This window comes from Vanacampus margaritifer, chromosome 6 (assembly GCF_051991255.1).
Source record: "Vanacampus margaritifer isolate UIUO_Vmar chromosome 6, RoL_Vmar_1.0, whole genome shotgun sequence".
NCBI lineage: Eukaryota > Metazoa > Chordata > Actinopteri > Syngnathiformes > Syngnathidae > Vanacampus > Vanacampus margaritifer.
Window position 1 is genome coordinate 5,807,595 of NC_135437.1, and position 16,429 is coordinate 5,824,023.

General features: G+C 38.2%; 1 protein-coding gene across 1 annotated transcript in view; it reads right to left on the reverse strand.

Annotated features, from left to right (window-relative positions):
• ntrk3a (neurotrophic tyrosine kinase, receptor, type 3a) overlaps nt 1-9,389 on the reverse strand; it is a 28,359-nt gene extending 18,970 nt beyond the window's left edge. Inside the window, exons 1-6 of the mRNA XM_077567235.1 lie at nt 8,937-9,389; nt 5,110-5,184; nt 4,050-4,121; nt 3,340-3,411; nt 2,484-2,638; nt 282-424 (exon numbers count right to left, since the gene is read on the reverse strand). Of these exons, the coding sequence (XP_077423361.1) occupies nt 282-424; nt 2,484-2,638; nt 3,340-3,411; nt 4,050-4,121; nt 5,110-5,184; nt 8,937-9,202 (783 nt within the window). The 5' untranslated portion in view covers nt 9,203-9,389. The remainder of the gene's footprint in view (nt 1-281; nt 425-2,483; nt 2,639-3,339; nt 3,412-4,049; nt 4,122-5,109; nt 5,185-8,936) is intronic.
• Between the last annotated feature and the right edge of the window lie 7,040 nt (nt 9,390-16,429).

Below are 16,429 nucleotides of genomic sequence, written 5' to 3' on the forward strand. Positions count from 1 at the left end.
AGTATACGCACGATTCTAGATTTTTTTTTAATGAAGAATATCTTATAGGGCCCTTGTATCATTATTTTGTGTGAATGGTCATGATGTTGATGCTGGTGGCAATACTTGCTGTACAAATTATATACACATGCAGTATATTTATCTGAAAATCAGACTAGAGGCGATGGTCAGGTTTAGGTTTAAGTCTGGCCTGAATCTTAGAGTATTTCTGTAATGGCGAATTCTAATATGGTATAACACTTACAAAAAAAAATGGTTTCCTTATTTGGATAAACCCCTACCTCTTGTGAATTCAAGGAGTGCAAACCAGTAACAGACCAGTCCACTTTAGGTAATGGGGATCCAGAGCCATTGCATGTTGTAGTTAAACTGTCGCCCTCTCTAACTGTGAGGTTGTTGTGGCTTATGGTGATCTCTGGAAGGTCTGGAAAAGAAGGGGAAATACTGTATACAAGCATACAGTATACACCCACATGCAATATATATATAAAACAACACAAAACTTTGCATGCATTTGCTACTTTTGCCAACACACGCAAACATTTGCCTCTCAGTAGGATACGGGCTTTATTCTCTTTCATTACACTAGGGAACAGTTTTTGTTGAGTTTAGTCTGACAGCTGTTTTTCAAGGGATACTGTACTTGACTCATTGAGCCATTCTAAACACTAAGAAGATAATTTTGTCTATAATTAATGTGATAACTTCATTATTTTTCATGAACAATTAAAACCCTTTCATGCACAAATTATGATAACCTACATCAGGATTTTCTTTCTCAACTGTTTTTTTTTTTATTCTATAGGCATGGGGGAAAAAATCACCTTCATTTTTCCACTAGGGTGGAGAACGTGCATTTGAGCAGCTGATGAAATATGTTTTCAAGAAAAGATTAAGTAACGAAAACAAATAAATAAATACAAAATAAAATGTCTTTGATTTTTAACATTGCACTCACATATTTTTAACATATTTCAAAACTATTACATGTATTACAAATACATTTACCCAAATAAAAATGAACTTTTTATGAAGTACATATAGTAGTTTTCTTTTTTCTGGCAACCATTCATCATCACTGTTGCTGTCATCATCCCCACTTGAGTCAGATGGTATATGGTCGACTTTCCTGTAGGTTTTGCTAGCATGTTCTGCACCTGACCACTGCAAAACATAAGGACCAGAATAGTCCTGAGGACTAAAATCCACTTTAATAAAAATTAAATGATGAATGAAAGCAAACAAACAAAAATACTGCAGATTAAATATTTTCAAAATCAACAAAGTTACAGCAACACTAAGTTGTAATAACAATACAGCTAATGATGTCCAAAGTCCAATTTAGTGGACTCATGATCAATCACCATTTCCTCAAATTACAAATTGCACTTACAAACGTTGACCACTGGATGGCAGTGTATGTCAAGACTACACTAATGTCCATTGGAATGGCTAATGGACAACTGTGGAAAAAGATTCATTAATATAGGAGAAAACAATGTATTAATAGCTGTAGTAACCACTGTCCGTGAAAGGATTAATACCTTTAAATACTAATTTTTCCACTTGCTGTTGACTGAAGATGACACACCTGTGCTGAGAAAACAGATAGCTGCCCAAACCTAGAAAACTGTTGAGCCATGATTGGTCTTCCTCAGCACAAGTGATGTCATCTTCAGTTGACGGCAAGTGGAAGAATTGATTTTTTTAACGTATTAATTTTACATGAAAAATAATGAAGTTATAAAATTAATTCTCAACAAAATATTAACTTTTTACTGCTGAAAATGGCTCAATGAGTCAAGTATCCATTTAACAAATTTTTTGGTGCGGAGTCCAAAACCAAAAATACTAACCTTCTCTATCACATCAAGTTTTTGAGCTATAAAATCCCTGTTTTCTTAAAAAATTATAATAATAAAATGAAATAAATGTGTATGTGTATATGTAAATAAAACACTAAGATGGAATAGTTCCACGCTTTGAAAACTTTATTTACGAAAAAAAAAAGCATAAAACAAAATACAAATCACAACGGTATGCCCATGGTTAGACGACTAAGAGAAACACCAGCACTACTCCTCTAATCTAATCTATCCTAAAATGATTCCTACTATGACCTATTGGTAGTTGCACACACCTCTCACCACACTGTCTTAATTGTGGCAGCACAAACAAGTTGCTATGTACTAGCTGTTGATGAGTTCAATCATAATCAACTCTTCTCACTAGTCTTACTCCAGCTAATCAGTAGAATTGGGTAAACTGTAGAGAAAAAAGTTGACGTACAAAAAAAAACATGCAATTTTGGAATCAGCACCCACATTTGAATTTTAATCAGCATAAAGATCTCTATGAATTCCCTGGGACCTAGCATGTCATACTTTTTCTTGCAACTGTATATTGATCAATGAGTCACATAGCACAGATAATGCACAGGTAATGGACACAATGTATAAAATGCAAATATAAACAGAACTTACCACATTTGCTTATGTTAATTTCTTGCAGCAGTATCTTCTTTGAGCCATTATCACAATATAGTTGTTGGCTATTTAGCCCCACATCTCCTCTTTGTTGCCACAGCTGCAGCCAGCGGATCTCACACCCACAATCAAAGATCACATCTTCTAAATGTCTATAATGATAGAAAAGAACAACTGCAAAAATGCTCACAACTGTCAGAAATCCAGATCCTTTCAGGATCAACACTAGAGGCATTTGCGTAGGCATGCTCAATACAAGTATGTGTGCTGTCTCTGTGACAGGACATACGTGACGTCAATATGCAGGTTAAGAATAAGATTAAGATTCACTGATTGTCACACCCACAGTTTGACATGGGAATTTCTTTGCTCCTCTTGAAATATTATGAGCTTGTTTTTTTCCCCCATTCTCGGTTGATGTGGTTGTACACCAGGGCTTGACATGAGGCCAACTTTTTTTTGCTTATCCATATTACTATTCTGCTTTCTTTCCTCATCCTCATCTTCACCAAAAATATGATCCAAAATGTAGCTCATTGTAAATCTCCGCAGCCTGCATAGTGAAGATGTGCGCTTTGAAAGTCATCAACTTTATATTGACCTCACATCTCTGGACATGTGGTTTTTGTGAGTGTGCAACAAAATGACATGGCAATATGGGAACCTCCTAAATCTAACATGCTTGTAAGAAGACCTTTCTGTTACTGTGTTGTCAAACAGTGCACTTCCGATTTTAGTTTTGCCTCTATGTATTGTTTAATAATATTTTTCATATAACACTGTCTGCATCGTCCCTAATGTGAACCACTCTGCCACCATCTATTGACTGCATCTGTGAAAAATGTGAACTTACAGTTCCATGAGCTGCAGATTTTCAAAGATCTGCCAGGACAATGTAGTCAGCATTGGATTTTTGGAAAGGTTTCTGATGGAGAGAGTATAAAAGAAATATGTAACATCGGAGGATGTGTAACCATTGCAGGTGAACATTGTCTGAAGCCTTAAAGAAGTCACAGTAGATCTCCCTTTGAAAATTTGACAGTGTTTTAAGTTGCCACGGATTTCCTAGTGCTGTTAAACTGACTCATAATTATTTGTATTGCTCTGTCCTAGAACCTGCAGTCTTGGACACCAGAGAGGTCACTTAAGAATTACGTTTTGTCAAAAGCTGTCATGAGCCTAAGGGTGTCAAAGTTTCCTATTTATTAAATATTTATTAAATAGGAATTTTTGACAAGCTGTTACTTACATTTTGTTATCAATTCAAAAAGGTGATTAAATGATGGCACTGTTTTACCTCTGGGCATTTTTATCCAATCAAAAGGGTTTTGCATGGGTCAAGGAGAACTTTGTATAAACAATTATAGGGAATTATCTAGAAGCTACATTAGTGAAAGAAGTTTGAAATCGACTGGTCTAGGACTTGGCTGGAAAGGTGCACATGCTTAAGTGCAGCAGCATACTGTAACTAATATTTTTAATGAATGTACTGAAAGCACTTGTCCTTGTACTGAAAACAACAAGGAAATGCCGAGGTGACATTAATTGAGTGTGAACACTTACATGTAGCTTAGTTGGGGATTTTTGGAGAAAACACGTGGTTGGATTGTATGCAGGTTGCTCCTCATAATGGTCCTATAGTACAAAAAAATAGTAATCAAATTATTGCTGGAGCAAAGGTTTTTACCTTCCCTTTCTTTTTTTTCTTCTTTTTTTTTTGTCAGATTCATGCAGAGATTTCACAGCATTCTTTGCATGGTAAGTTTGACCATACATGCTACTCATTATTTTTAGCATTTATAAATTCTTCTGTTCACTGTGGAAGGAGGCACCAAAAACATAACAGGAGAAAAAAATGTTTATGATTTAAAATTCTTGAATTAAATGCTACAGTTGAGTGAGTCAATGTAATAATAATAATGTGAACATATACACATATAATATGTACATATAGCAAACAGCAGTAACACATTTGAAGTTGTGAAAATAGCTTGGGAACAAATCTATAAAATAAAATACTCTCTCCCTATTTCCTCATTTGTGGAAGAAAGCCATGCCATTTAATTTTTGCCTGGATCTGGATGTTTTTTGACAGACAAAAACAAGTAAAAACCGTGAGGATAGATACTCATTCAATGGAATAGGCTTGTTTTGTTAAAAATTCCAAGACTAGTCCGTGAGCCACAGTGCTGATTGTATCCGCTAAGAGCACACGTTCACCGGCTAAAAGCAGCATCAGACATCAGAAGGGGCGATCTTAAGTAATTTGCAGTTTGGTATTTGTGCCAAAAATACCATTGGAACACATGTCGAAAAGTTGAAACTTGGTACTAGGACTATAACATGTTTTCCCACACGATTTGAAGATTTTGTTATGGCCCAATGAAAGCCATGGTTGAACAAGGATTTTTTTCTAGAAGGGGATTAGTTTTTTTATACAGTAATTTTATACTCACGTGACACAAAACGTGAGCAAGTCACACAGCATCAGTGTACATCAACAAGCTCAGCAAGCCTCAATGGCTTAATGCTGCTTGGGTGTTTTGACAGAGATAAGGCTAATCTTCCAAATAAGGCATTTGCAATGACCACCATACATTTAGAAAAATATCTCAAGACGTACAGTCTCTGCAAGCCAGTGTAGAGTTCCATGTGAACTTCTCTCAACGTCTGCAGACCAGTCCAATTCTCAATATGTCTGTAAAGAAGCAGAAAGCACAAATCATTAAGAAAAAGAAAAAGCATACAACAGCAACATGTTTGTTTTTAATTCAAATTAAACATTAGTTTGCTCATTTCAAGTGAAAGTTCTAAGTTATATTCAGGGTTAAATGTATTTTCTGTACTTAAATGTAATGTAAATTTAACCAAATTTAAATATTTAATTTGGACTGAAGTATCTATTTATTTATTTTAGATGAAGTGTGATTTCCGTTGACTTCCTTGCCAGCTACTGCCCGTTACTCTCTTGGATGGGAGGATTAACAGACGTTGACATTAGAAAGAAAACTGATTAAACTTTGCATTTTGATAGCCCAGCGTTTCCATTACATTAATTTTGTAGCGGCGGTTGTCACACCTCATCACAATAAAGCTGGCATACGTACGTACTTTTATTTTGTAGGTGCTGTGGCAAGTGTTAATTTAATCTTCATGATGTGTGGGAGGGGACAGGGGTTGAAACTTGTTGAGTTGCCGGTGTACTCTTTTTAGCTAACTTGGCTGAAAGCTCATCTGGAAGGTGCCGCAACAGGCCTTAAAATTACGCACCTCTTGGTAAAATACGCAATTTAGAAACCAAAATATGTGACCTACGTGAATCGTGGTGATCCGATGACAAAATAACTGAGCATATGTGGGGGACTGCTACATATGATGAAGCTATAGCTGGTGGCCACATCACCGCTCTTCTCGGACGCTATCTGTCTATGTGCGGTGAGCAGCTTACCTCATGCAACGAACCCCATTCAACTTCCCGCCGTATCTCGTATGATCGTGCGCGATAATGTGGCATTAAAAACGACAAACACACAAACAGTCGGTGCTCAACAGAGAGGCAGAAAGAGAGGTGGACTTCCTTTGATTGAACTCACCGCCCTATCCCATAGCTCCTGCTATGACGTTCCATGCAGCATCCTTTTTTAGGTTGTCCTTATGAAAAGGATGTGCCATGTCATATATAATTTTGTGGCTTTCCACCTCCATTATAATATATATATTTAAAACACCGAATTAAGCGTTAAGCATTATGACGTTTTGCTGACATGAATGCGAAATAGGATCTGGCGAGTGTTTTATTCTGAAATCTTTTATTTTGAAACTGCATCGGTCTTCCTGTCCCGCTCGATGTGTTCTGTGCTACTTAGCCATTTGACGGATGCCGATGAATGCGTCTTCCGGCAAATATAGAAAATAGGTCTATTCATCCGGCGGGTTCCGTGTCATTTGAACAAGCTGATAGAATGGAAACGAATCGGCTCCGCAGCTGGAGCAGAGCAGATCCACAACGCACAGGCATTCACATGGCCTTCAATCAATCAGTTCATCTGCACTCATCCATTCATCCACCTTTGTCTGTCTGTCTTTATATAAGTAAACGGTATAAAAATGTTCATTTCACTGGGTATCTGGAGGTCGGGACAGGTGGGCCGCGAATTAGTTTTGAAATCCGCCTTTAAATAAAGAGTATCCATGTCCTTCCAAAAGTAGCAAAAGTTGAATCCACGAATGGAAACAATAACAACATAACTGTATTAAACCTTGTCTGTGCAAAACACATAAAAGAGGCAAAACACATTCACAAGTGTTACTAGTAACGGCAACAAAGCATGATGGCAAAGCGTCCTACGATTACCGTCGCTCTCCAAGTTAGCGTCAGTCAGATCAGTAGTGACCAGAAGTGGTGAGAATACATTTCAAAATAAGAGTACGTTAGCATGGCTCAAAAAGACTCGCTTCCACACACAGCTTAGGTTCTGGTACTAATCCTCTCGAGAGGGGTCGGACTCTCTTCCACTCTGGAGTTGCCCGCGGTGAGAGGCACAGAGCAGGTGTGGGCACAATTATTGCCCCTTGGCGCATGTACGTTGGGGTCTACCCCGGTGGACGAGAGGGTAGCTTCCTTCGGTCTTCAGACAGGGCGACGGGTCCTGACTGTGGTTTGTGCTTATGCGTACTCACCCTTTCTGGAGTCCTTGGAGGGTGTGCTGGAGTGCGCTCCCTCTGGGGACTCACTCATTCTGCTGGGGGAACCTTAACACTCACGTGGGCAATGACAGTGAGACCTGGAGGGGCCTTTCTCTAGACCTCCTGCCTGGCATTTGGAAATTCAGCATCCTTCTGCCAATATACTCACTACGTCTCCTCTGGACATGTCCAAACCATCTCAGTCTGGCCTCTCTGACTTTATCTCCAAAGCCTCTAACATGTGCTGTCCCGCTGATGTACTCATTCCTGATTCATTCATCATTCCCAGTCACTCCCAAAGAGAACCTCATCTTCATCTCTGCTACCTTCAGCACTGCCTCCTGTCTTTTCCTCAGTGGCACTGTCTCCAGACCAAACAACATTGCTGGTCTCACCACAGTTTTATAAACCTTTCCTTTCATTTGAGCTGAAACTCTTCTATCACACATCACACCTCCGTCAGTTCCAGCCTTCCTGAACACGCTTCTTCACTTCTTTTCCACACTCTCCATTGCTCTGGACAGTTGACCCTAAATACTTAAACTCCTCCACCTTCTTGGTCTCTTCTCCCCGTAACCTCACTCTTCCACTTGGGTCCCTCCCATTCACGCACTGATACTCCGTCTTGCTACGGCTAACCTTCATTCCCCTCCTTTCCAGGGCAAACCTCCACGCCTCTAGCTTCTTCTCCACCTGTTCCCTGCTCTCACTGCAGATCACAATGCCGTCTGCAAACATCATAGTCCATGGAGATTCTTGTCTAAACTCGTCTGTCATCCTGTCCATTACCATAGCAAACAAGAGGGGGCTCAGAGCTGATCCCTGATGTAGTCCCAACTCCTCCGTCACTCCTACAGCACACATCACCACTGTTTTACAGTCCTCATACGTGTTCTGCACCACTTGAACATACTTCTCTGCCACTCCAGACTTCCTCATACAAAACCAAAGTTCCTCTCTGGGCACCCTGTCATAAGCTTTCTTCAGATCTACAATGAAGACACAATGCAGCTCCTTCTGACCTTCTCTGTACTTCTCTTTCAACATCCTCAAAGCAAATTCTGCATCTGTGGTACTCTTTATTTGACATGAAACCATACTGCTGCTCACAAATGTTCACCTCTGCCTAGTTTTCAGTCAAGTTTAAATGTTTTGCTCTAATCCAGCTCAGTCATCATGCACTTCAGCATTCAAAATTCTGTCAGCAATCACCCCCCCCCACACACACACACACACACACACACACATCCCTCATTGGGGCGTGCACACATTCTCCATATGCCCACGTGACTTGTGCGGCCGACTAGCTCATGCACTTTATCACGTGCACACCAATCTCATCTGTCCAAGCCCAGGAAGTCAATTTGCTTCCGCAATGTCAAACATGCCACACACTACGGACCACCTTGATTTCAATGCAAATGAGGGATGTCACTACGATTGGCCAGGTCTCACCTATATTCCATTCAAAAATGGCGCAAATGCCCCTTTCTAGCTGCTCCAGTCTACAAAAAAATCTAAAGAAAGACCACACCACCCAAGAGCACAATTAGACTACACTTTGCGCTAGACTTGTGCCAGGAAAGGAAATGGAGCACAATATTTCAAAACTGGGAATCCAGCAGTCATCCCAAATTGACTAAAATCTTTAATTCTGCACCTGCCAGTGACACCTTTTTAACGCCTGATCATGATGTAGAAAAGTTTCCACGTCAGTTCAGCTAAATGACACAACAAAAAAGTAAAAGAGTATGTGACACTTACATGGAAGTGATATTCTGGAAAAGGTTTTGGGTGGCCCTCGTACTATTTGCAGAGCTCTCAGTGCCCTGGAAGAATAGGCTGCTGTTGTCCAACTTGTTGCAGTAGATTTCGTAGGGCGAGCAGGCACACGTGGGCAGGCAGTCCGGCAGTGATGAGCTAAGGTCATTGAGAAATAAGACGTTGAGCACAAACAAAAGCCTCCTGCAGGGCCATATTTTGGGTGGCCAGCACCCATCAAATGAAAATAAAGTTCCAAATCCGTACATCACAAAACTACAAAATGTGATTCTTTTTCAAGATACGTCCATGTGCATGGAGCCTCCATGCATCATCCAGTGTTGTGATTTTTTTTTCTCTCCCTCATACCACATTCAAGTGAAGCCTGTAATAAGCCAATAGTCTCTGTCTGTCTCTCTCTCTCTCTCTCTCTCTCTCTCTCTCTCTCTCTCTCTCTCTCTCTCTCTCTCTCTCTCTCTCTCTCTCTCTCTCTCTCTCTCTCTCTCTCTCTCTCTCTCTCTCTCTCTCTCTCTCTCTCTCTCTCTCTCAGTTACTTTGAGTTAAATGAACACAAAATGATGAACTCGTTCATATTTAAGACAAACATGAAATGACTGTAATGTATTTCTGCCTGATTAGCATTTTTGTGAATATTTTTAATTTTGTGAATTCTCCCAACACTGCCGTTAGGGCAAAAACAAGGGTGGCACAGCCGTACCATCTTGGTCAATCTGCGACAGTCCAAAAGTGCTGACATTTATTCATTTGATTTCTTTGTTTGTTTCTGAGCATGCAAATGCTTTTGAAACAAGCAAATGAACATGGCAAAAATCCATTTCCATGTGCAACAGCCGCAACAACTCTCTTCTCTCATATATGCAGCAATCACTGCGAGAAGGCACAAAACAACAAGCGCCTTAGCGCCCTCTCCTCCAATGAATGTCACAGTCCAAAAAAAGCCCAGGTGTCATACAGGAAAAGTATAAATTCAAGAGATAAATTCTCTTGTAACAGGCTGCCAACTCCAGGATGCATCTTCCCCAATCCTCTGTATCAGATATATCAAAGAATATTTTAATTTCCAATTCAATATAACAGGTGTGTTTATTCATCTTGGGTTGAACATAGTCTGATTGAGGTGTTTACATGTATAAAAGTCATTGAATGAATGCTGCAAAGTCCGTTAAATTAAATAATTTCTTTAGATTTCTTCCCCCCACCGCCTTTAACTGTACCAGATTTGATCAACTCAACAGTGAAAAAAGTACATGCACCAGTGAAAGGCGAGGATCCAATAGCAGACCAGAGGAAGAGTTTAGTCCTGGAGCAAGATTATTACGAGTTAAAAGAAGAAGATAGGGAGCCATGAAGCAATATGAAACACACACGGAGACAGCTGGACAGATGGATGAGACATGGGAGCCAGAACAGGATCAGAGGTCAAAGACAGAGAACCAGGACTACAGTGGGGGAAGGGAAACTGAGAGAAAGGGTTCAGGGTAATAATTGCTTACAGATAATGAATATTTCATTTTGGATGTATTGTCTGGATATTGACAGGCACATGGGCTCTGTTCCGTGATGTATAGGTCACCTTCGCATGCGAAACATTGTTGACAGTGTCTTGTGTGTCACTTTTGTTGAGATGATCTATTTTGTTGAATATTATTTGGCTAAATTAAGTTAAAACTACTTTCAAAGTAAACATGCTCATGCAGTGTAAAATATCTTATTTTATTGAAGAAAAAAAAGACGTCATATAGTAACTCAAGTCATGAAAATCAATAATTTTCTTAACGAAAGACTTCTGGAGTTGTGCCTGACTTTCAATGATGCACTGTTTCTGTCAGTGTGCAGAAAACCTTTTTCATTTTTACACAAATGTAAGAAATTGTAGTATATCTATCTTCTAAATCTGTCTGTCTCTCTTCTCAGATGACATCAATTAGATGTTTATGTCATGATTTCTTAATGTAGCTTTGACCATAATGCATTCTGGATAATCCTAATGGCTTGTTTAATGTACTGCATGTGACACGGCTGTGGTTTTGTGATCGATAGACCATAGTCTATTGCTTCACATACGCAAAGACGCGCGCACACACACACACACGCACACACACACGCACACACACACACACACACACACACACACACACACACACACGCACGCACACGCACGCACACACACACAGTGTAAAAATGTTACAGTTTATTATGTCAAGTATTTTGTCAACAACCAGATAAACCATATAAAGTGGACCTCGGCATATTCAGTGTTCGGCACCCACGGGCTCCACTATTCAGGGATATTGCATTCCAATATTTTTTCTATACATTTTTTGGATGGAAGCCATCCCCCATTTTTTTTTTTTTTAAGACAACCCTTACTGGTAGTGTTTCCCCGTTTATTATATATATATATATATATATATATATATATATATATATATATATATATATATATATATATATATATAAATTTACTTTTAGGTTATGTGGATTTTTGAAATTAACCCTCAGGCATATCCTTATGTGTTGCAAAAGTAGGTACACAGTAGTATATTAGTAGTACCCTATTACAGTCAAAGTCAAAGGTAAGCTTTAGAAAAGCTATTCAATACAGTACTCCAATGTCAATACTCTTGAGAGCCCTGTCAAGGCAATATACACCCGATCGTCATACAACCGGGAACAGTCTTTGTGCCACAGCTCCAATGGACTGCTGCCCGCCTAAAAGCCATAAAGGCAACCACATGCATCTAAAACCGCACCCAACAGCTTGGGAATATTATCGATTCCCAAAATGTCATGACGCTTTATCTGAGATGGTAAAGTTTGCATTTGTTAATTTGCCATGTACATAAGCTAATAAATTGTTTTAAATGCAATAAGACTGCAGATGCTTTTTGAAATCACGTGTCTTGGATTGGATTTATTCTGAATAGTTTGAGCAATTCAAATATGCGTCATAGCAGAGTAAAGAGAAAAAAGTTGCACAGATTTGGATATCTTTAAATTGGAATCAGGGCTTTTCTAAATGTGAATGATATGTGTCAGTTATCTACCTATGCAGTCTAAATGAATATCCCAGAGACTGATGTCCCAAAATAAAGTGAAACCCCGCATATTCAGGGTGAGCTAGTTGCAGATGTTTTTGTTTTGTTTTTAATCCATTCCGTTTTATTCTTGGAGAACAAAAAAATGATGTGATAAGGCAAAAAAAAAAAGATATATATATAATAGGGCTGACAAAGCAAAGTTAAAGCATTAACTTTGGAGATTAATTTAAATTGTATGTAAAATGTAATTAAAAAAAAAAGTTATCTACATTAACTCAGTTTTATTTTTTCCTGTGGCTAATGGTCTCTGCTCACATTGCAGGCAAAATTAGAGGAGAGCAGTATTGAGAACGTAACCCTTTTTTAAAAGTAATTAGTTATAGTTACTCATTACTTGCTCAAAAAAGTAACTGGGTTAGTAATTTAATTACTTCACAAGAAAATTTACTCTTTATCCGGCAAAGTAACTTTCTCTCCTCAAAAAAGTTATATATCAAAATTTGGATTTGTTTTAATGTTTATAGTATCATTATTATTTTATTTTTTATACAAAGAATTCAAATTACAGTATGTCTAATTATGTATAAAAAGTGTTTTCATTATTATTATTTTTAAAATGTATGCCACACAAATGTCTCACTCCATAAATGACATATATCATATGTTCTACATTTACTTTATCGTATGCCATTGCTTTGTGATTACAAACGTACGTGTGACGTAATAAAGCATGTGACGTGCATTTGGTCTTGTCAGCGTTTATTCGCAAAACCTGTTTCAATAGCCAAAATTCGCATTTTCCTTTTTTCGATACGCTTCAAAATCCACCCCCCTCCAAACGTAAAAACCTTTTTGCGAATTTTGGGCCCTTTTCAGAATTTCTAGCATTTCCGTTTAGTTTTATTTTCACATTTCTTGAAAATTCGAATACAAATGGGTGGATGGAAACCCATTACAGATGTGTTGTGTCAACCTGGCCACCCCGCTGAATAATTTCGGGCTACACTCCTGCTCTTTAGTTAATCAACAGATGTCCTTTTAAATCTGGCCTTGGATGCCACCCTGCTGCCAGAACTTCTACACTCAATGTTGAATGAGTCGTGTCAAAAAATTCTTTGCAATTTTTGAGTGATATTAGGCCTACCTGTCTGTCTTCACCAACTCTAACATGCTGCCTGCTTTTGTTTGCTATACATCTGGCTCACACTTGATTGCCACCACCTTGAGCCCCAGCCCGGCTCCCGATCTGAATGTATCCCCTCCAGACAATAAACTTGCCACAAATAAATAACTCATCATATCTGCCGTTGCCGTTGTGCATTTGGGTCCTCCTCACAGCCCGCCACCGAACAGTAGCACTGAGAGCCTTTCTACCTACTGCTGTCAGACTTTACTACCCACAGACATACAACTGTTGACAAATAGCCTATATATTCATGTGTACCTGTCACCAATCTAACTTCTAACTTCTTGCTAACCAAATTGATCTAAAATATGTACATTTTTTAAAGAAAGTGTCTGTTTACCATTAAAATGTGTCTCTTTGTATTTATAAGTTTCATATATCTATCCCTTGCATCTTGTGTCAGGATGATTTTTGATAACATTGAGAACAAAGGGGAAAAACAGACACCATAGTGGGGCATATTGCTCCCAGATATGGTGCCAAATAATGTTACCTTTCGCTTGTATTCATAAAACCTGATCGCATAGTAGATTGTAAGATAAAACTAGAGTCCTGATTAGCTTTCTCTATACTTTCAACCAAATATCTTTAAACCCATTAAATGTGATTATTTCATTCCTTATCCTGGAAGTTACATAGCCAGAGGGAAAAATGTATCAATTTAGACCGTAATGGCTGCTTTATGTCTTTTGCGCCATCAAGATACGCACAACACTCACACTGTCCACACAAGATGCACTAACAAAACAATACACCAACCCAGCCATGTATTAGATAAAGATGGAACATCGTAGTCAGTTGTTGTATGCTGAAAGCTTTTCTCCTGAGGCATTACCAGGCTTTTTGTGGCCCTGTGTGAAAAATCCTACATTACAGTTTTCCTCGGGTATTTTGGAATATTTCTCTGATCAGACTTGAAATTTACAAAAAGTGTATTTCTCAAAACAATTTGTACAACTAGCCAAACATCATGGTTCCCTTGCTAAAGCCATTTTCTCTCTCAAAATCCTTAGTACATCTATCAAAAAAAAAGATTTGTGTCACATAGCAGTACGACAAGTCATTGTATACGGACAACAAAGTCAAATTGCTTAGTAATGTTGTCATTATAACCATGTATTCTGGATGATGAGACGTTCTGATGTAAATATTAAGTTTTGATTAAAAAAATCAGTATTCTAAATTGAAAGTTACACCTTCGTGCATGTAGAAGATTGATTGCAAAAGAGTGGGCAAGATCCACATTTCACTTTCCCTCTTTGCACAGTAATTTGTTGAAAAACATATTTTCGTGTCATAAAGCAAGCAGGTTAAAAAAATGTTTTCACAAAAAGCGATGACATTAACATTGAGGTTAATGGAGGTGTTGTGTGACTTACTCCTTACTACAAGTCATATTATAGGTACACTAAATAACATTGTTGCGACACAAGTGTTTTTTTCTAAAAGAAGACTCTTGTGACTACAAAATCTCCATATATGATGAGATTTGAGGAAATGTTATTGCTACGGTGATGAATTAATCTGAGATTTTTTGAAATATTTTTATGCCACTAATGACCTGCACTCTAGCTGAAGCCATACACATCACTGTGAAAGCTTTATTTCCTCTTTTTTGCTCACTTTCTTTAAACATGCACAGGAAGGCACAAATATAAATTTTTTAGATTTTTTTTTTTTTTACACCAATCTCAAGATGGGAAATGTGTCAACCAAATGAGATATAAAAAAAAATTAAAAATTAAAAAAATCATATCCCTCAATCACTCTATGTGCGGTTTGTGGTTTGGAACAAGTACTTGATTTTATTTATTTTCTTCTTTTTAACCCCTTAGACCTTTTCTTGGGGAACTGTGCTGCCGAGTTATCATGGAATCATGAAAAAAAAAAAACGAGTTGAGACGTATTTTTTATATTTGTGGTGATACATGTTAAAGTGTGGGCTGAATTCCTGCAAGAAAAACAGAAATAAAGGAGAATAAACGAAGATATTAATGCAGGGGAGTAAGATGGGCTGCTTTGCTACACAGAATAATAATATAATAATAATAATTATTATTATTATTATTATTATTATTATTATTATTATTATTATTATTATTATTATTATTATAAATTATAATACATTGAATTTATGGAGCACTTTTCCAAAGAATTGTTTACAATTTAGAATAAGTAGACAATAAAAATACACAAATTTAACAAAACGAGACGGAATAGTACACTCAAAAAGTCCATTGTTAAGTGAAGAATATTAAGTGATGTGTATAGGAGAGGTTGCAGTTTAAGCGGTGTTGCCTCTGTTTCCATCCATCCATCTTCTGAACCGCTAATCCTCTATTGGTTACAATTATTTTACGTTCAAGGCAGTGCGGAACAGGTGCGATTTTAATTTATTTTTGAAAAAAAGAGGGGTCAATTGTAACACGGATGTCTTTCGGGAATGAATTCCAAAGGGTGGGGACAGCAACAGAGAATGCTCTGTCCCCCCAGATTCGGTCCTAGGGACAGTCAGAAGGTTATTGTCAGAGGAACGTGAAGGTGTGTAGGGGTGGAGCTTTAAGTCTTTAAGGTAGACGGGGGCCTAGATATGAGGGCTTCATAGGAGAGTAGAAGAATTTTGAATTGAAAAATGAGAAAATGCTTACATTCTCCAAACCTGTGCCGTTCTAACGAGCCCTTTGTGGAATCCGGTATGTTTAACCGTTAAGTTGTGAGAGTGTTGTGTTCGAGGTGTGTGCCCTCTCATAGAACTCAGTTGAAAACCCTTGTCTGTGTCCACACAGGTGTACAGTAATTCCCACACCCTCTCCCACCATCTGTCACTTCCGCCTGGCAACTGGCTTAGACTATCAGGTAGGGTTTACTGTCATACTTCTACAGCTCTCTGTTTCAGGTTAGACTGTTCAGCTGTTTTTCTTTTATGATTGATTGAAGTCACTATTTCAAACGTTGGTGGAATATGTTTAATTCCTTGTTGATGTTGACGTTCAAATCTGATAGCTTGCAGTTTGTGCCTTATTCATATTGATTGTTTTCTGGGTAATTTGACCAAAATGCAGAGGGAAGCGTAAACCAATCCTGATAAACGGATTATGATTGAAGTCATTACCATTGGGCATTTTATCCAAGCTGTTACTCGCTTATATACAATGCTGCATCATGGCATTCAGTACCTTTAGTCAACCTATTACATAAATACTCAGGCAGCCATTTTCAGATTTCCACACCATCATTATAAATTACCT